The 22,366-nt window shown below is 33.3% G+C and overlaps 2 protein-coding genes across 2 annotated transcripts; one reads left to right on the forward strand and one right to left on the reverse strand.

The window, feature by feature from the left end:
* The first annotated feature begins 10,128 nt into the window (after positions 1–10,128).
* LOC145051205 (putative receptor-like protein kinase At5g38990) lies at positions 10,129–11,641 on the forward strand. Its single transcript, XM_078999314.1, has 2 exons — positions 10,129–11,159; positions 11,382–11,641. The coding sequence occupies exons 1-2, from the start codon at positions 10,242–10,244 to the stop codon at positions 11,475–11,477; spliced, it is 1,014 nt and encodes a 337-aa protein (XP_078855440.1). The 5' UTR covers positions 10,129–10,241; the 3' UTR covers positions 11,478–11,641.
* Positions 11,642–14,076: 2,435 nt separating this feature from the next.
* LOC145049780 (uncharacterized) lies at positions 14,077–16,162 on the reverse strand. Its single transcript, XM_078998138.1, has 6 exons — positions 15,995–16,162; positions 15,644–15,916; positions 15,530–15,546; positions 15,273–15,376; positions 14,819–14,961; positions 14,077–14,190 (listed from the first exon to the last, which is right to left on the reverse strand). Exons 1-6 carry the CDS (start codon positions 16,160–16,162, stop codon positions 14,077–14,079), a joined length of 819 nt encoding a protein of 272 aa, XP_078854264.1.
* Positions 16,163–22,366: the final 6,204 nt, after the last annotated feature.

The raw sequence follows: 22,366 nt of genomic DNA on the forward strand, positions 1-22,366 counted from the left end.
CGAATTGTTCAAATTGTCCACAATCGTTCATATGTTGGAAGTAGATATGAATGAAGATTGTCATGAATTGGTGTGTAGATTGTCTAAATGGTGTTAGACATAGCAAAGGGTTGCTGCAACGTTCATGAGTGCTTATGAACTAGTTTTGAGCATTGGAACAAACCCGCGCTTGCTGGAATCATCTTATGGAATATGATATAAAAGGGTGATCGCAAGACGATAATATCATATAGTCTTAAAACCTAGATATATGGTTTGTTATTTGTTAATTGATTGTACATTGATAATGCGAAAATGCATCAGTAACTCAGTGTTATAAAACGCATTGTTGTGTATAGTTGGTTAATGGATAAGTAAATGCATATAAGTCGAAGTTTATCTGTAACTTTTATCTAAGAAGATAAAAGCAATATCTCGGCCGCTCGATGATTTGATTTGACTTATGTGCCAGGCCCGGTCAGAACTGAATTGATGTGTTCGATTAAGTTCTATGTCAAATAAATCAGAGATCGAGAAACCTAAATGCTTGACTAACCATTCCATAGGATTGTCAACATGATATCTAACAGAGGACTGTACGATCCCTTATCTAAAGGACAAGATTGATTAGATCAGAGTTTGACAACGTCTTTGAGAGCTACGATTGCAAACCAAATTGTACTTGTGCATATAGTTACTAGACTTATCCAAGTGGGAGACTGTTGGAATAGTGTCTAAGGCTACAACTATATTAGGCAAGTATTTGACCCGGTTGTGCATCGTCCTTTTGGGTTGCCTTCACCATAGCAACATGATAGGATGATTTATTAAGAGAGAGTATATATTATTAATATATTATGAGAATAATATAAAGAATAATATATTGATTTGATTAATATAAGTCATAGAATTAATTGGAATTAATTTGGTGACATAAAGAGATTAATTAAATAAGAGGGTATAAACTGTCAATTGTTTGATAGTTAAGCTTTAGACTGTAAATCCATATAGATATACAAGGGACGGATTCTAGAAGCTAGGATAGCTTCAAAATCGTCCAAGGAGTTATCTATGGAATGGATTTGGATAGCCTTAAGAGAAGATTATCCAATTAGGGTTTAGGTTGTAACCCTTAAGGCACAAGTATAAATAGACCCCATGGCTAAGGGAAATCGGCACTTCACCAAAAGTAAGAGAACCCTGGCCGATTTCCTCCCCTCTCCTCTCTCCTAAATCATCTTCCTTGCTATTGGTGTTTGTAAGCCATTAGAGGAGTGACAATTATGACTCTAGAAGCTCCAAGACAACAAGATCAACAAGGAATTCAAAGGTATGGTTCTAGATCTGTTTCAATGTTGTTATTTGACCTAATTAGTCATTAGAAGTCTTGGATTCAAAGCATGTTTAATTAGAAAGCCTAGATCCAAGCATTAGGGTTTTGCATGCGTACATAGGAAAGTTCTTAGCTAAAACCTATCAGTTCTTCATTAGCACACGACTTGAGGTTTATAACCCATTGTGTTGACATATTCTGTGCCCATTCCAATTAAAGTTGGCTTTGCATATGAGTTTTTAGAGTTCTCAATTGGTTGCACAACAACTTGGAAGCAATGGTAGGCCCTTGAGCTGCCAGATGGCAAGAAATTAAGATTGAGTTCAGTCTATATTTGTTTGGATTTGTCATTGTCCTTGTCTTGTGACTATGGTTTTGACAATTCACATGGATAAGAACACATACGCCATTAAATCTAAGTGTTGTAAGGTTTCTGTCCGATTCATGTAAATGGTGGTGAGGAAACACTTTCACTAAGTAGATTTTAGCTAGATAACAATTGTGATATTTGCCTTCTCAAAGTTGTTAGTGGAGCGTGTGTGGTTTACCGGCACACTAACATGGACTTGTGAGAAGTGGCAAAGGTCTAAATAATCAAGACTATGATTACGACATCCCTTTTCATAGTTCTTAAAATTGTTTAGACACACCTGTGAGCTATCTAAGATAAGGTGTATGATTATGATAAAGTTTTATCAAAGCAATCTAGTATAAAAAATTTGAACTTTGGTAAGAAAGTTAATAAAGTATTGATTTCTAGAAGTCCAGCTGATTTCTGAGTGAGCATAAGTGTTATGATAATAATCATTATGTTAGTGGGAGCATGATAATTATGATAAGTATTGCTAGTTAGCAATGTTAATAATAGAAAATAAAAAGTATCAATTGGGAAAGATTTTTTTTTTTGCTATAATTAAGGGAGAGGAAATTATACGTCATCTCAAATCTAAAAGCTTAGATTGAGGTTTTAATGGTATTTAGTCAAGTATATATATATATGAATTTCATGTTGGAATGACCCAACATAAGGAAATTTTGTATATGGGTCTATTATTTGCATTCTCAAATTCGATTATGATTACTGCATCCCTTTTCATAATCTGAGTTATGAGAACTTGGCAAATTGAAATGGAAATATTATAGCAAAAGACTGGTTTAGTCTTTATGTGAGATATGATGAATCGTGTCCCATATGTTTTGGATATAGGATCGATTACATGTGCTATATGGATCCTTTCTAAAATTCATCCTTTCTAAAATTTTCCTAATGCTTGGGGCATTAAGAAGGGAAAAGTTCTAGAATTAGATATGACTAAAAGGATTAAAAAATTGTCGAAGACAATCTAAGGTTTACCCAAGATTGATTGCTCAAGGAGAGTTGGAAGTATAGTGTTAATTGTTGGAAGGACCATATTGACATAATCTGTAAGGAGGCAACTCTTGTTCAGAAGTGATAGTCAAAATGGAATCTGGAAATGTTTCAAAGTTAGAAATTATTCAATCTATGTAAGATTAGGAAACTTAATGCAAGAAGGATGTTTCCAAGGAGCTGATCTCCTTTGGAATGCTCTGTAATGGTTGTTGTCAAGTCTTTCTGACTTTGTGCATAATCATTACAAGAGGATCAATGCATATAAGTTTAGAATCTAATAGATTTCAGTAAATGACATGAATTTGGAATTCTTGCATTTGCAGTAAGGATTTGGGACTGTGAAAAGAGGATCATTGGAGTTATGTTCAATTGATCTATTTCACAAAGTAAAGATAATAGACAAACATAGTATGCATACTTGGTATGACATGACTAATGTTTAGAAAACATAGTGTACATACTTGGAGCTTGGGACAACTATTGTTTTAAATTCAAGAATAAAGTTGATAGTTGAAACAGTATACAATGAATAATGTGTAATCATATGGTGATAAATAAAAGGTGTTTTATTTATGTTCATAGGTTTTGATACCATATTGGATTAAATTATTATTGTGTTTCACTTTGCATGCTTTAACTTCCAAAATAAGTAGGTCATTGTTTTGGATGACTAAGTTATTCAAATCATCCACAGTCGGTCATATGTTGGAAGTAGATATGAATTAAGACTGTCATGGGTTGGCTTGTAGAGGTCTAAGATGTTGGACAAAGGGCTACAACACTCATGAGTGCTCATAAGTTCTGAGTATTGGATTCAACCCGCGCTCATTGGAATCACTTCATGGATTTTATCACGAGTGATCATGAGATGATAATATCTTATATTCTTCAAACCTAGAGATATGAGTTGTTACTATGAGTTGGTTGTACATTGATTGCACGAAAACGCATTCGGTAACTTGATGTTATAAAACGTGCCTTTGTGTATGATTCAACAAGTAGTAGAACAAGCCATATGAGTCGAAGTTTATCCATTCCTTTTACCTTCGGGATAAAAGAGATATCTATGGGCCCCTCGATGATTTGGTGATGACAAATGTAAGTGCTCGGCCGATCCGGGACTGATTTGATTTGTTCAATTAGTCAGTCGTCATAAATCGGAAATCGGGAAACAAAAAATGGACAGAGAGAATGATTATAATCCATGTCTCAGTCCATATGATATCTATAATGGAGGAATATATGATCCCTTATCTAATGGACAAGTCATTGACAATGGTCAGAGTTCATCTACAAGGTCAGAGTTCGACAAAATCTTTTGAGAGCTACAATTTCCAGTCGGTTCTTGAAGTCATAAGCAATAATAGTTTTAGACTTATCCAAGTGGGAGACTGTTGGATTAATGTCTAAGTCCATAACTATAATTGGTAAGACTTGACCCGACCCAACATGGTCAATTTAGGTTGCATGGCATCATGCATTTGGATAGACTATAATGAGAGAAATAACACTTAAGGTTGGTTAATATATTATAAGTTCTAATATATTAATAAGATTATTTAATTAGTATTGATCAAGAATTAATTTAGGATTAATTAAGTGATCAAAAGAAGACTAATTAAATCTATGGGTTGATTGTGTAAATCCTCCATACTTATATAATGGGCTAATGCTCCATAGATTGTCAAGTTGGGCTAAAACCCATAAGATGCTCCATGGTGTATTTGTACCCATGGATCATGGAAATGAAAGGTCATGAATATTAGGGTTTACATGGTGTAAGCCTAACTATATAATGATCTGATTCTTGGAGAAAATCGGCCACTATGAGTGATAGAAAGGGCTAGCCAATTTTCATGAAGTGTGAATTTCTCTCAAGTCATTCCATGTGTATTTGGTGTTGTGTGAACCATTTGAGGTGTCACACTTGGGGCACTAGAACTCAAGCTTCATGAAGACATTCTACATCAAAGAGGTATGTAATTATAACTTGATATATTCATATGAATCAAAGTTATTATGCTAGTTAGGATGAATACCTTGGAAAGATCATATTTGCATGTAGAATAGAGAAAACATAGATCCAAGGTATTTAGGGTTGCATGTATGTGACATCCCCAATTTCACGGCCAGAAAAAACCGATTTGTTTATGCTTTGTTTTAAAATCAGAGTTATCTTTTAAAGAAAATAGTTGCGGAATTTGTCCCAAAAACAAAATATGATAACCATTTATCAAAAATATTTCTCAAAAAGAATGTATTTTTATTAAATAATAAAACCTCGGGATGTCATGTTCCGATACAGACCAAAAGCATAAACAATATAAAATAGACCTTACAATAGTTATTTACAACTACTAATCTATAATCCAAAATCTCTCGTCAAGTCCACCAACTTATACCCTTATGCTATTACCTGTAATGAAAAGAAAACTGAGTGGGTCAGGCTTGGGAGCCTGGTGAGCATATAGGGTTTTCAACCCACAATAATATAATTATTATATTTAATCAGCAAACAATCAACCCAATTACCCATCCCCATTATCTTCTTAAGATTTTACCCTAAGAACCAACTATCCTTCATTCATTTATTCCTAAGGATTTACCTAAGGAATTGGCACGAAGTCCATTGCTGCCAAATTTTATTTATCAGGTACTAAATCCATAGCTATCAGGTGCTAACTCCATAGTCACCAAGGTTCACTTAACAAGCACTAACTCCATAGTCGTCAAGGTTGACTCAACGTGCGCTAACTCCATAGTCACCAAGGTTTATACAATAGGCGCTAACTCCATAGTCACCAACTATTCCATCTACCCATGTTCTACCCAACATTTTTGTAGATATAAATACAAACATAATTTAAATCATTTAACACCTGTATAAAAACATCAAATCCAAGTCCATCTCAAATAGACAATTAATATATAACACATAGCACGTATTTCATAGCTAATACTTTATATTTATGTGTTAGAAAAAGTAACTATGCACTCATGCATATAAACAACAATATATATGTATATATACACATAACACGTATTTTATAAAATACTTCATATCTATGTGTAAGATGAAAGTGACCATACACTCACTTGATTAGAAGTTGATCGGACAGCACTACGACTTGTTGAAGTAGTATTCTTGGGTAGATATGGAAGATCTTCACAAAAACCGGGCTCCTCGCGGGCAGGGCTTCGGTTCGGGAATCTCACTTCTCGGGATCCTCGGGACTTCGGAACTTGCTTCGGGGCTCGGGAAAGATATCGGGGCTTCGGGATAGAATTGGCACGCAAAACGATGCAAAACTTAGAGAGAAAGGAAGAAAATTAGCAAGGGAAATGGCTGATCTCGGGTTCTATTTATAGGCTGCTGGGTCTAGGATTACGTTGGGCATAATCAGTACGCTGGGCGTAATCTTCGGATAAGCTTTGGTATGCGTGCCACGATCTTCAAAAATTCATAACTTTCGCATACGGACTCCGTTTTTGACGTTTTTTATATTTACGCGTAGGTGAGATTATGCTCTACAACTTTCGTTTAGACTCCATTGGCTAATTTTGACTTTATTTTTATTATATTATTTTTAGTAGGTCGGGACAGGAAAACTTCGTTATAAAATCATAACTTCTTCATCTGACGTCCGTTTTTTCTATCTTTTTACCGTTGCACTACTAATGATGGGATCTTCGATTCTTGTTTAGATTGTTTCGGCTAAAAACCGCTCGATCTTAAATCGAGTATTCGGGCTGCATACCGCTAAGTAGAAACTTAGAAAAATCATAACTTCCTCATACGAAGTCAGATTTGGATGTTCTTTTTATGCACGCTCACGGTTTAACGAACTCTACAACTTTCTTTTAGATCGCTAATGCCACATATCGCTCTAACGTAAATTCACTATTTACGTCGCTTTGTGTCGTGCCGGTTCTGTCGCGAAACTTGGACAGGTCATAACTTCTTCGTTATAACTCGGATTTCGGCGTTCTTTATATGCACAGAAACCTTGTGACATATACTAAAACTTAGTTAAGGTTATTCATTTTAAATAACATTCTATCAAAAAGTCGTTTTTTTGACGCTTATCGTCTCTTAATTGATTAGCCCTGATCTACGAGCGTTACAATGTACACTTAGGAGTGTTAGAATGCTCAAAACCCAACAAGCCACTTGCTCAACCACATGTGGTTGATTCCTGTTTTTGTTCACGTTTCTAGCTCCACTCCTGGTTCTTGCCATTTTTGATCTATACACCGACTAAGGTGATTTTAGATCTTCATTCACAGTAGATATTCAAATCATCCTTATCACTCCAAAACGTTTACATGCTAGTTCTAATACCGTGGTCGTACGCTTAGAATCTTAAACACATAAGGTTTCAAGATCTGGTCGGCAACAGACCATAGATCCGAACAAATAATTTCATATATGGAAAACATATAAAATTTAGCACATAAAAGCATTTTAGGCAACAAAATATACTAGTGATCGTATCTTAAAATATGGTAGACACTCATCTTGCAATCATCGCTTAGCATTCTAAGTTTAAGTCTAGAAATCCTACAAATTCCTAGTTCGCTTAAACTAATGCTCTGATACCAACTGTGACATCCCCAATTTCACGGCAAAAAAAGACCGATTTGTTTATGCTTTGTTTTATAAAATCAGAGTAATCATTTGATTAAAGGAGTTCCAGAATTTGTTCCCAAAATAAAATATGATAAAATAAAATTTATCAAAGCATTTCTTAAAGAAATGCATTTTTATTATATAACAAAATCTCAGGATGTCATGTTTCGATACAGACCAAAAGCATAAACAATATAAAATAGACCTTACAACAGTTATTTATAACTACTGATCTATAATCCAAAATCTCTCGTCAAGTCCACCAACTTATACCCTTGTGCCATTACCTGTAATGCAAACAAAACTGAGTGGGTCAGGCTTGGGATTCTGGTGAGCATATAGGGTTTTCAACCCACAATAATATAATTATTATATTTAATCATCAAACAATCAACCCAATTACCCATCCCCATTATCTTCGTTTAATCTCCCCTAAAGATATTATCCTAAGGGTCATCTCCTATATCATATTTACCTCTCATATCCTTACATCTTATTTCCTTATATGTTTGTTCCTACAAACTTTTCCTAAGGATCATCGCCTACATCGCCTAGACAATACTAATTCAGGGATCACTCCCTCAATATGTGTCTAGTAAGGGTTAGGGTATCATCGCATGATTACGCAGCCACAACATCGCCTGGACTCGTAAATCATAATAAGGGTTAGACTATCATCGCATGAATACGCAGCCACAACATCGCCTAGACTCGTAATTCATAATAAGGGTTAGACTATCATCGCATGAATACACAGCCACAACATCGCCTGGACTCGTAATTCATAATAAGGGTTAGACTATCATCGCATGAATACACAGCCACAACATCGCCTGGACTCGTAAATCATTACCTATCTATCATCACCTAATTATCATCACCATTATATCCTCACCTATCTCTTTTCACATTATTTCATCACACACCAACTATTTCATCTACCCATGTTCTACCTAACATATTCGTAGATATAAATTACATATATAGTTTAAATCATATACAAACATGTATAAAACATTCATCTAACATCCATCTCAAATAAACGAACAATATATAAACACATAACACGTATTTCATAGCAAATACTTAATATATATGTGTTAAAAGAAAGTAACTACACACACACCCAAAACGTATACTTAATACATTCAAACGATACTTGTATTAAAATCGTGTTTATGAAAGGGACTATACACTCACTTGATCAGAAGATGATCGGACAACACTACGGCTTGTAAAATTTGTATTCTTCGGTAGATCTGGAAGATCTTCACAAAAACCGGCTTTTCGCAGGCAGAGCTTCGGCTCGGAAATTTCACTTCTCAGGATCTTCGGGCTTCGGGACTCGCTTCGGGTTTCGGGATAATACCGGGGCTTCGGGGGGTTAAAATACGGCTTAGAGAGAGTATCAGGAGTGGGAGAGTAAGAGATGAGTAACCTAAATCGACTGACCCTTGATTTCTATTTATACGGTGAATTTTCTGGGTTCACCTCGTGAGTTTCTAATGTTCACCTCGTGAGCTAGGCTCACCTCGTGAGCTACATATGCTCACCTCGTGAGCTCGATACATCATTGTGTTCGTCATGGCCACTTGCCCATGAAGACGTCCATCATCTGTTCACCTCGTGAGCCACTAATGCTCACCTCGTGAGCTAGGCTCACCTCGTGAACTACATATGTTCACCTCGTGAGTTATGACACAGCCTTGGGGTTCACGCCCCGAACTTCAGAAATTCATAACTTTCGTATACGAGCTCCGTTTTCGACGTTCTTTATATCCACGCATAAGTGAGATTATGTTTTACAACTCTCGTTTAGTCTCCGTTGGCTAATTTTGAATTTATTTTTAATATATTATAAATATATTATTTTTAGTAGGCCGGGACAGGAAAACTCCGTTCAAAATTCATAACTCCATTTGAACTCCGTTTTCGTCTGTCTTTTTGTCATTACGCTACTATTAACGAGATCTTCGATTTTCGTTTAGGTTGTGTCGGCTAAAAACCGCTCGATCTAATATTCGAATTTCGGGCTGGATACTGCTAATGCTGAAACTTCGAAAAATCATAACTTCGTCATATGAAGTCAGATTTAGACGTTCTTTTTATGCATGCTCTCAGTTTAACGTATTCTACGACTTTCGTTTAGATCGCTAAGGCCAAATATTGCTCTAACGTAAATTTATTATTTATGTCGCGTTGTGTCGTGCCGGTTCTGTCGCGAAACTTCGACAGGTCATAACTTCTTCGTTATAACTTGGATTTCGGCGTTCTTTATATGTACAGAATCCTTGTAACATATAATACAACTTAGTTAAGATTACCCTTGTAAATAATCTTCCATCAAAAAGTCATTTTTGATGCTTATCGTCTCTAAATTGAATAGCCCGGATCTACGGGCGTTACACATTTTCCTTGACATAAAACATTTTCCCGGACATAAAACATCTATCAAACTTGATTGCACATTACACTACCTAATGCTGTAAAGATCATATAAATATGAAAGGGGACTTACAACACAAAACATTGTTAATCACATTCGTTGAAAATTACACCACATGTATGACACTAATATAAATGAAATTTGCAAGGAGACCACCACCCAAAACAATATCAATTATATCTAGTTGTACATTATGCAACCTAACACCATAAAATAAATAAAACTGAAAGCAGAGTAATAAAAAAAAATGTTCACGTTACATCACCTAACAATAGAAAATGATAGGAGGCATCCTCGGCCCTCCCACCTTAAAATATATAAGTTGCTAACAAAACAATAAAACAAAAATGTAGAGTGATTGGCCACAAATTTAAAAAGACCATGTGATTCCGATTTAAGTAACTACAGCTTTCATGTTGATGGCTATTGACTTACGATCACTTCCATCTTTATATTTTCTTCCTTTTCTATATTCCTTACAATGTCTTCAATCATGGAAGAGTTTGATCACCTCAAAATTCAAATGGAAGACATAAAAACGGCAACCTGCAACTTTAATCAAGACAGGTGGATCGGAGGTGGTGGGTTTGGTTCGGTGTACAAAGGAGAACTCTCCCTTCCCACGGGACCAACCATGGTTGCTTTCAAACGCTTGGATCAAAGATCCGATCAAGGAAACCCTGAGTTTTGGAAGGAGATCATGATGCTTTCCAAATACAAACATGAAAACTTGATCTCTCTCCTTCACTTTTGCATCGAGGGTGATGAGAGAGTCCTTGTGTACGAGTATGCCCCTCGTGGAAGCCTAGATCGCTATCTAAGTGATGCTACTCTTACATGGAACCAACGCCTTCATATATGCATCGGGGTTGCACGTGCACTAAAATATCTTCATGATCCCATGCAAACACAACAAAGACTTATCCATCGAGACATGAAAAGCTCCAACATCCTTCTAGATGATAACTGGAATGCTAAAGTTTCTGATTTTGGTTTGTCAAAAATTGGCCCAGCAAACCAACCGCAAACATATCTGGTCTCCAGACCTGTTGGTACCCTTGGATATTGCGATCCATTATATTCAGAGATGGGTTTCCTATCAAAAGAGTCTGACGTATATTCCTTTGGGGTAGTACTGTTTGAAGTGCTATGCGGAAGATCATGTTGTGAATATAGTAATGGTAAACTGATTAACATTTTAGTGCAGAAGTGGATAAAATGTTATAATGAAAATAAATTAAAAGATATTATCTTTCAAGATCTCAAGGGACAAACAGTTTGGGATTCTGTGATGACTTTTTCAGCCATTGCAAACCGATGCTTAAAAAGAGATCGTAAAGATCGACCAACGATGCACCAGATTGTGAATGCACTTGAGGTTGCACTTCAAAAGCAGGGGGTAAGTATCTCTTATCATTAAAAGGTTTTCAGTATTGCATTTTGATTTTCTAGGTACGAAGTAGTGAAAAAATATATACTTGGGGTATAGTGGACGGATTAAGCAGTTGATCATCAAATCCATTGTAAAAGTAGAGCATCTGTGACACATTATCGACACAAATCATGATCTTGTTTATTTGTTTAGTTATTGTTAATTTGTTTTACCCCATGGATATTGTAGAATGCATATGTTGAAACTCCACTTTTTGCTGGTGAGGACGGCTATCATAGTTTCCCGATGCCAACAGTTCCGTACGGAGTTCAAAGATTTCAATAAAGGCTCAAAGAGAAACAACATAGCTTGGAAAAACATTCCGATGCCGAATTTTTTTTTTTTTTTTCTTGAAAGCAAAACAGCCGATGAAATAACTCTAAGATCTTGTAAGTTCTTTTAAGTATTTTTCATTTGCGCTATTTAAATCATTAAACTTATTTTTGTTATTACTGAATTAGTACTTTCAAAACATAAATCATTTAGATCATTGGGTAACCGGTTCATTACATTAAATATATTGGTACGATAAACAGATAGCAAACTACACATTATTATCGGTGAGTGTAGAGATGACAAACATATCGTATGATGTCGACATTTAACCAGGTTGAACATATCAAAATATGTCCACAAGAACAAGACACTTAAAACTCTTTAATTAACCTGACACTCTGTCACGACACGACTAACCCATTTAACATATTCAATTAATTTGATCCGGTTAACTATACTAACATTAAACTAGCTTAAGCCATTTAACTAGTGTAGTGTTAAACCAATCAATAAAAATATAATTTCTTTTAAGGATTAAAGTCCACTAAAAGCCGGTTAGTTTTGTTAAAACCAAAAACAACGGTTCAACAAAACCACTAAAAATGGGTTTTAAACAATGTTTTAAAAACCTGTATTTTAATTCAACCGGTCGAGTGACGTTTTCCGATTCAGCCGGATGGTCAAACCGGTTCTATATTTTTATATGTTTTTAATTATCCTCCATACGTTGATTACAAAACTTGTAATCTTTTTAGTATTACAAACGTAAATAGAATGCAACATATAAAAACAATCATTATAGAAGTCAAAATCAAACAAAGAAGCCCAAAACAAACACAAAAATCCAAGAATATCCGGTTCAACCCGGTCCATTCCGGTTCAACTCAACCGGTTGAACCGGTTTTTTTTACCAAAACCGGTCGGTTCAATCCGGTCAGGAAATCCTTATAAAACCGGTCCAAATCGTACCGTCCTCACTTCCGGTTTCCGGTTCGACCAGTTCAATCGGCCGGTTCGAACCGGTTTTTAAAACACTGGTTTTAAACAGATCACATATTTCAACACTCTCGCTAAAATAAATTAAGAAAAGTGGGGGCCATTCATTAAATAATCCCCTCTTATTTCCAAAGAATCATTTTGAAGGCTCCAAATCTTCAATGTTACTAAAAGCCAAAGGCGCCTTGTCTTTACACACATACACATGCTTTTACATACAAACAAACATACACATATAATAAACGAATAACACACAATTATATATACTAGATTATTAACATATAAATTATATCTATATATTAGATTATTAACATAAGATTATTAGCATATAAAAAGCACTATATGTTTAACAACTAGTTGATAAACTAATTTATTTTTCGAATTTTGTTAATATGGAATGGCTAAATAAACACCCCATTTACTAGAAACAAAATTTATACTAAAAACACACCCTTTAATGATTAAAAAATATTTTTTTTAGTCAAAGGTCATTAGTTTTGTAGTAATTAAGTAATGATTATTTACTTTACCATTAATTATTAAATATAATATAAATGATTGATTGTTTGTTTTTAGTTAATTAAGATATATATATATATATATATATATATATATATATATATATATATATATATATATATATATATATATATATATAGAGAGAGAGAGAGAGAGAGAGAGAGAGAGAAAGAAGAACCCCGCTTTGCAGGGGTTAGAAAGTATTCAGTTGTATATGAGGAATTCATGGTTTACATAAAATTTGTAGTTATATAAAAATTGCAACATGTGATATGATCACGGGAAGAGGAGACGAAGTAGGAATTGAGGTGAAAACATAAATATTTGATTAAATATTTAAATCAATTAATTATAGCTAGTTATGCTACTACATCTCAATTAGATTATAACCCGTGTTAAATGCGGGGGGAATGTATTAAAAAAATTACCAAAACATTTATATATATTGCATAATAATTATAAAAGAGAGTTTATGGCTATTGTTATTATTGAAAAGTGAAGAAGAAACACTGAAATCGATAAATAACTATAAATGTTGCACGCTCTTTATAGACAATATTTTTTGTTTTATTAGTTAACCGACCTTCCTCGTCACATATGAGTACCTTCAAACCTTTTTTTTGTTTGTTACACGAGAAACAACTGCATATAACTGACCATGGGTGAAGACAAGTCTACGCAAGTATAATCCAACATTTGATAATGACTGTCATTGACTTTTGTTAATGGTCATAGCGAAACAAACTGCTATTAGGAATTGCCTACGTTGAAAACGGAATGGAATTTTTTAATCGGATGGGGTCAACTTCTAGCAAGGTATATAAGTAGTCTCGTTGAAAAATCTACCAGATATGATTCATGCTTCGACGACGTGTCTTCCAAGCCTTACGATTTGTAATCTAGTACCATTGCATAGTCCTCTGGTTTGGTCAATATTACGAAGCAACATGACCAGATCATCTTTTTTTAGTATAAGTTTATGTTTGGAAATTCCGGAGGCCTTAAAAGCGTTCAACACATCCGGTGAGTATACTGATTCCTCAAAAGAATCTTCTGTCTTGGTCTCACATAAGGAATTTGAACTCATATGTGTTTACCCTTCATCTTTCATTAATTCTAACATGTAGTCATTGATAGCATCAACTTCTTCATTAGTAGGGACCAAAATAGTTTTATCTTGAAAATACGATGGATCATCAAGATGGTTCTGAAAAGATGAATAAATGCATACCTAGTTTCATCTTGAACACGTATTACGACATTTACCCTAAATATTAATGTATGACATGTTAATGGACAATAGAATAAAAATTGAAACATTATAATAAAGATTCATGAGACAAGAAGTTTACAAATGTAAAATTATGAACTTACTTGCTGAATACATCAGAAACTCCTCCACAACCATTACAATTAAATGGTTCACCATCACTATCATCACCATTTTTAGTTACCTTTTTTGAACAGTCACGACAATAAAAAGAATACCATCCTTCCTCCAAATCAAAACCGATTATAATAGCAATGATAGACAAACCAATTTACAATGAGGTAGGTACATACATACATACATACATACATATATATATATATATATATATATACATATATATACATACATATATATATATATATACATATATATATATACATATATATATATATATACATATATATATATATATACACACATACACACACACACACACACATATATATATATATATACACATACACACACACACACATATATATATATATATATATATATATATATATATATATTAAAAAAATTGTTATATATAATGGAAAAATATGAATAATATTAAGTATACCTCATTGTAATCTGGAATATCATCAATGTTTTTGATTTGAAAACGAATGTAGTAATCTTTTGGCTTGGCCACAACAGTTTCTGTGTTAAGTTGTATAGTATTAATGAAAGACTTAACATTCAAATCGATATCAGCAATGCTACCTATAAGAAGGAAAAATGAAGAAGATCAACAATAATAATAATTATTCATTAATAATAAGTAAAAATAAAACAATAAATAATTATATCATAGTCATCAAATACATACGCCTTTTTAAATTTTGAAAATATGATGCATATCATCATTAATATGCAATCTCGACCCAAATAAACAGTTAACGACTTGTGGCTGACCTATAAATAACAATTGAAGTAATAGATTATTTCATATTATAAATAAAATATTAATGTAACGAGCATAGACATCTAAAAGTAATTATTCTTATCACTCCAAGTCTTGAGCTTTGCCATACGTAGGAGGATGATCACAAGAGCATTTTCATTTTGATGTTCGGATATGTAGCTGTTCAACTTCAATGCAAAAACATCACACAAAGCAACTTGCATTTTCCTACCACTATAATTTATTGTTAGGGTTATATGAATAAAATATTAAAATTGATAAATTAATGAAAAATAATGAAAAGTATCTCAGATCTTGTGTAACAATACTCATTAGCCTTGTTTCCCTTGCATTCACCTTAATCACTCTCATGGGTTCAGTAGATACAATTTAACCAATAAAATCTACAAAATGTAAATTTGAATAAATTATTATAATATAAATTGGTTAAAAAATATATAATATAATAAATGCAAAACTGTTAACGGAAAAAAAAAAAACCTCACCAAATGTAACACAAGTGTTAAAATTTCTAGCTGTCTGATCATGAAAACTCACAAAATTAAAAGGATCGATCCTATTAACAAAAGGAGTTGATACAAGAATTGTGGTTGTCTTGTAGAAATTTATCTTATGCTTGTAAGCAACCAACATGTAATCTCCTTCGCTTTTGGTCATACCAAAGTTAGTGATTTGCCTTACAACTCCTTCTTCCAGGAGGGCTTGAAATGCATTTATGATATTTTTTTTGATTGTTGCATATATTCTAGTGTCCTGTAGGTGATAAAGAATATTATTATATGAAACAAAAATAAAACATATATTTTTTTTTTCATTTTATTTTAATCTTACCTCCTGGTCCATTAAAATCATGTCCAAGCTGTTGACCATGTTTGGGTTGTTATTGTATGTCTGTTTCCAAATCACGACAACTTGAACACGAATATTCCATGATTCTTTGGAGGCATCTATGTCAGCCAGCTTATCAATGTCAATTTCACTGTCACTGTTGTGTGCCATTTTGCTTGTGCTATGAGAAATAGAAAAGTATTAGAGATAATTATGAGATATAGTAAAAAAAGTAATTCAAAGATTCATAAGGTTTTTGTTTAAAGTAAATATGATGTTTTTTAATTAACATAGACATTCTTGGTTGGCATACTTAACCATGAAAAAAACAAAAATAAACATTAACTGTATTTTGCAAAATAATAGTTGGTTGCAATTATGGATTAATGGAAGTAGGATGGTATCAAATCAAAACATACATAGTATGTTGATATATTTCATAGAAAACAGCAAAGCAAAAAAAAAGAGTATGAACACTTATCATATTGAAGGTTGTAGAAAGCAAGAAGTATTGATAAACAAAGAAATGTGTACATTTTTGCATTAACCAAACTAACAATTGTTTACTGTTATAGAAGGCTGTAGAAAGGAAGAAGTATTGATTTAGTATCGTGAATATCAATATAAACGAAGAGGTAAAAACATAGATAAAATACAATAAAAACCCACCTTTTACAGGAGCGTGGAAGGAAAAATAAAAATGAGTTTTCGCGGAATATGTCATATATATGTATTGAATCCAAGTTGGTTTTGGAGGGGTAAGATAAAAGTCATTTTTATCTTATCCCTTAAATGTTGAATTTCAAAATGTAGTTAGGATAGATAATGTAGAAGATTTTAGGATTATTTTTTAAAATTTAAAATTAAGATAATGTTGATGGTTAGTTAAGTTCCCATCTTTGGTGGCTAATTTTTCGATTTGAATATGGGAAGTAGTTATGATATACTTAAATAAATAGTGAATTGTTTTGTTAGGATGACATCACCAAAAATATTAAGAACGATCTAAGGGTTGAAATCAATCAAAGAAATCCAATGAATGGTTCTGATTGTTGAAGGTGACATCATCAAGTTTCCTTTTTAATATATATAAAGATAGGATGCTTTAAACTTGAAAATACAGGAACAATTATAATGACATGATAAAAAAAACTCAAAACTGCTTAGATAACATGTACATACCTCCATTAATTTACCTTCACCCAACAGACTCCAAAACTTTATATAGAGATCAATAATAATACACAATCATGCTACAATAAACATAGAAAATCAGAGATTCATTCAAACAAAAAAAAATTATTAACCTCTTCGACTTACATATATCCTTTTTTCTTATGTTGTTTGGTAAACAACATTTTTAGGCAACTTCATTAGACACAAATGCAAACCTATAAGTCATAAATTACATTCGTCCTTCTTCATCATTGTTCAACTTCTGCTATTACAACAAAAAATCAAAATTAGAAGATTAAGTAAAGATAAAAATAAACTAATAATAGTTGGTTGTCGTGTAGACAAATAATCACCGTTTATGTGTAAAAATCATATATATAACAACTTACCGGATTGTAGTTATGATGATAATTAAAGATATTTGACAGCGATCGTGGTGAAAAAACAAATAATCAAACTACCCCTGCGGCCAAACACCTGAAGCAGAAAAATAAAAAATAATTATTGCAAGTGTTAAAATCTTACCTGTATGTTGTTTATATGTGTATTTAGAAACACGGGAATTTCAACTCAATTTGCAATTGAAATTCTCTAATAAGCATTGAAAAGATGCGACTTGTCTGATACGACCAAATTAATCATCAAATTATGAGAACCGCAGTGCGAAAGTACTTTCGTTTTGCCGCCATTTTTTTTGAAGTTAATTAAGTTAATATGATAAGATACAAACCTGATATCCATACATATCAATAGCACAAATTTGATAACCTTCATGGATGAAAAACTCTCCCAACTTTAACCAAGTTTAATTGAAATTATGAATTTATGTTTCCATCATAACTTTAGAAATTAAAAGGGAATGTAAAGCATATTCAAAACATAATAATTACATACTGAAGATGTTCTGGGTAAGAAAATCCTTTCAATCGAAGCTTACATAACTCCCTAAACCTATACCCCTAACAAAAGGGCAGAACTTGCAATTCAATAGAAGAAAGTAAGGGCAAAAATGGTAAATTTAAATGGTAAATAATAGCCGAAACATAAAGAATCAAATCAAATGGAAGAAACAGAAGGTAGAAGATGTAGTTACCTGGAGCGAAGTGGTCGAGGCAGAGACTTTGTGTGTGGGGTTCGATTATGAACGACGTCGACAACAGTATATAGGTCGAACCCTAAATCAACAATGAGATTGGGAAGAATAAGAAGAAACGAACGATAGCTTATGTGGCCCTGGTCTGATCAAAGCTGAAGCGGTGAAGCCATTGGAAGAGAGGAAGGGCGAAAAGAAACTGTAACAAAGAAACAAATAGAAAGATGGATTAGTGGATATTAACAGAAATACGGTTGAAGGACCTTACCTCAAGCGATTGTGGATCTTTAGTCAACCAATCTTCGTGTGCATTCTGTGTGGAATTCGATGATGTTGGTAAATGAAATCGGGGTCGATATTAGGGAGATCAAAAGGGTTGTGAAAGAGGAGGTGGGAAGGGTTATATGGAGAGGAATTGATAGATAATGGAAAAAGATGAGATTCTAGAGAGCGAATCAATGGTCGAGGGTTAAACTAAGATGGATCGGTGGTGGGTTCTTCTACATCATATGGCGGTGGATGTCCTAGCGGTGGTTTGTTATTGGAAGACGAAGCGGCTGTAGGCATATTAAGGGAGAAGCCGCTCATATTGTAGCGGTGGGAACCATTGAAGTGACCACACATGGTGGAACAATCTCATTGGAAGAGAAATCGGTGGGTGGTGAGACGCATACTTTTTTGGAGAAGTAGGCGACACGTATATAGACTCACAAATCCATATATAAAAGGAACAGATGATTAAAAAAGAAATTATAAGAAAAATAGATAGATTTAAAAAAAAAATTCAAAACCCAAAAGAAAAAATAAAGTTTGGTCCAATCAAGAGGAACTACTCTTCAATTGGGAACCCTCCTTTAATATATATATATATATATATATATATATATATATATATATATATATATATATATATATATATATAATTAAGATAATAGAAAATTGTTAAAATCCCTAAATAATATAAAATAACTAATATATATGTATCTATCTATCTATCTATATATATATATATATATATATATATATATATATATATATATATATATATATATATATATATTAGGTTAAAACCTGTGGAACCCACGAGTGTTAATTTTAAATAGAGTTATAAATTTAATTATGTAATAAAATAATATAGCAATTATTTAGAAAACTCTTGAAATGTAATATTGTATTTTTTTTTTAATAACTTTGTAATTTGTAAGTATTTAATTACATAGTAATTTGGTGAGATTAATGGAAATTGTTGTTGTTGTCTTCGTCAGATTTTTCAAAATTTTAGGCTTTCTGACCATAACCTTGAAATCCATGCAATGTTGGTATTTTCTTAGGATATGTTCGTTATTTTTAGTAACTTTGTAAATTGTAAGTATTTAAATTCAAATGGAGATTTTTAAAACCTTATTTTTGGTGCATGATTCTTGTTGAACATGCAGAGATGATGATGCAACCACAAGGGAACGCGTGGGAAGAAAACCCTATTGATAATTTGAAATCGTAATGACCAATTAGAAATTAAAAAATGTCATTAATTTACAACGATATAAGTTTTGTATGTAAGTTATAATGATTACTTAAATTAACATATACACTGTTATGAATATCATATCAACATTTTGTATGTGTAGATATATGATAATATCATGATTTTATACAAAGAAATATAAATTTCAATAGAATAGGACTGAAATGAAAAATAAATAGGTAGTTTAAAATAATAAAGCAATATTATATAAAATAACAAAAAAAGATAATTAAAAATCATAAATTTCCAAAAAGTTCTTATGACGCAACATTGGATGTATAAGTATGTATTAATTAAATAAAAACAATACTTTATATTAAATACACAACTTTAAAATGAGTTTGGAGGTTTGGAGATTTGGAGGCGTGTAATCGATCAAGACTCAGATGTCAAGTTTGCAACCCATGAAAAATTCACATCTTATTCGAAGCTTATGGTTAATTTTGTTCTCATGATATAACTAATGCATATTTATATATTATGCTGTGAATGTTTAAAAACATTAAAAAGAAAAAAAAAAACTTGTATTTAAATAAGAATGTGGTTTTTAAACGAAAAAAAATATATTTATACGGTTTCAAATGTAAATGGTCAATATTGAACAAAATTGGATAAATGGTGTTCTGTTTGAAACAAAAAAGTAGTGTAAAAATTGATAGAAAAATTAAATTTATTGTCAAAATCGAAAAAAAATTAAAATTTAGCGTTTTTTGTGGAAAAAATTCAATGTTGACATGTCAACATGTCATTTCAGCATGCCATGTCATCATGTCACGTCAACATGTAACCGGGTTGACTGGTCAGTGGTCTAAATTGTAAAAAATTAGAAAACAGTGTAAAATTTGAGACAAAAAAACCATAATGTCAATTAGAATTTTAATGTAAACTTAATATTTTTTGTGCTATTTACCCTTCTTGCTATAATTAAAAGAAAAATAAGGAATGATTCTATAAGAAATAAATTGCAATACAATTTAATGCTCGACATATATGAACTTTTAAAAAAAATTAACAAAGACAAAACTTCAAAAATGGTCCCTGTGGTTTTCGAAAATATCAAGTTTAGTCCCTAAGTTCAAAAAACCTCACAGATGGTCCTTGTGGTTTCAAAACTTTTAACAAATGGTCCTTTTCGTTAACTCTGTTAGATTTTGCCAGTTAAGTGAAGGGTGTTTATGTCATTTCACTGTCATAGGGACCATTTATGAAGATTTGTCTTATTTTAAATATATATATATATATATATATATATATATATATATAATTAATATTAAAGGGTCCCACCCCCCCCCCCTCTCTCTCTCTCTCTCTCCCTCCACCGTTCCTACTTCCTACTTCCATCACCATTCTTCCACCCCTTTCTTTAAATCGATGTTGGATTCCATTCTTTTATTTGATCTGAAACAAATTTATGTGGGGCCTTTTTTGGTGGTCGCCTCACAATCACTTATGGGTTTTTGACCTTTATCCCAATTGGTCTCTTGGAGATAGATCGTTGTTTATCTGGAAATCTATGGAGAAGACGAGGGATACGGATGTAATTTTGATTGAAGTTTGATGGGTTATGTGCCTTCATTCTTGTAGAAGAGAGATATAGGGTATAATTTACATTTGTGATGCAATTCCGGGTCTTGAAATCCTCTTCAGAAACACATCTTCTTCTTCATCTAAATCTACGAATGGATCCACTTTAAGATTTTCCCAAGAAATTCCCCTTCGGTTTTTTTGGCATCAGCTATGTAAAGAATGTGCTTTGGGGTGGGGTGGGGCTATTGTAATATCCGATGATACCCCCTTCCCCTTCATGGGTTTGATTCGAGTTTTGTTGTTTTCAAATGGGTTGTTGGTGTCGAATAAGCCATTAAAGAACCATGGTGAAGGAATGAAATAAGAAATGGGATGGAGGTTAAGAAAGCTATGATTTGGGGATTTCACCGTTTGATATGAGTTCATCGACAATGGGGCTTCTGATTGATTTAATTAGTATAGGGAGGATTCGGATCGATCGAGCAAATGATAACAAAATCAATGCACACACGATTTTCCTCTTCAGAGTTACCCTACGAACACATCTTTGCTGATGGCGGTGATTTGGAACAACAACGGGGGTGGCAGGAGGCCACTCCGTTGGTCTTCTGATGCCATGTTCTTGCTTCCTTCGACTGTATTCAATGAAGGGTGTGTCGAGAAGGTCACTAAGTAGCTTAGGGGTGGTTTTTCCAGCGAGAAAGTGAGGTGGCAGGTGATTTTTAAAGCAACAACAGCAGGTGGCGTTGGGCAGTAGGAGGCTGCTTCGGTGGCCTTCTACTTCTTCTTTCTTGCTTAAAATTTACAGAGAAACACAAATGGGATGAGGGAGAGAGTTATGATCGAAACAGCAACAACAAGGGGTTGGGATGTGCTCTATGGTGGTAGCAGTGAAGGGTGGGGTGGTGGCAATTTGGTGGCAGCAAGGTGGATGCCACCTCTTCCTTCCTTTTTCTGGGCAGAAACAGATGAGGGGCAGATGTGAGGTGGTGTTTGGGGTGACGTTTTTTATCAGTAGAGAGTGGTTTTGGGTGGTGGTTTATGGTGGTTTCTT

The sequence above is a fragment of the Lactuca serriola genome, chromosome 5 (assembly GCF_051521515.1).
Source record: "Lactuca serriola cultivar US96UC23 chromosome 5, Lser_US96UC23_V15, whole genome shotgun sequence".
In the NCBI taxonomy this organism is placed as follows: Eukaryota; Viridiplantae; Streptophyta; class Magnoliopsida; order Asterales; family Asteraceae; genus Lactuca; species Lactuca serriola.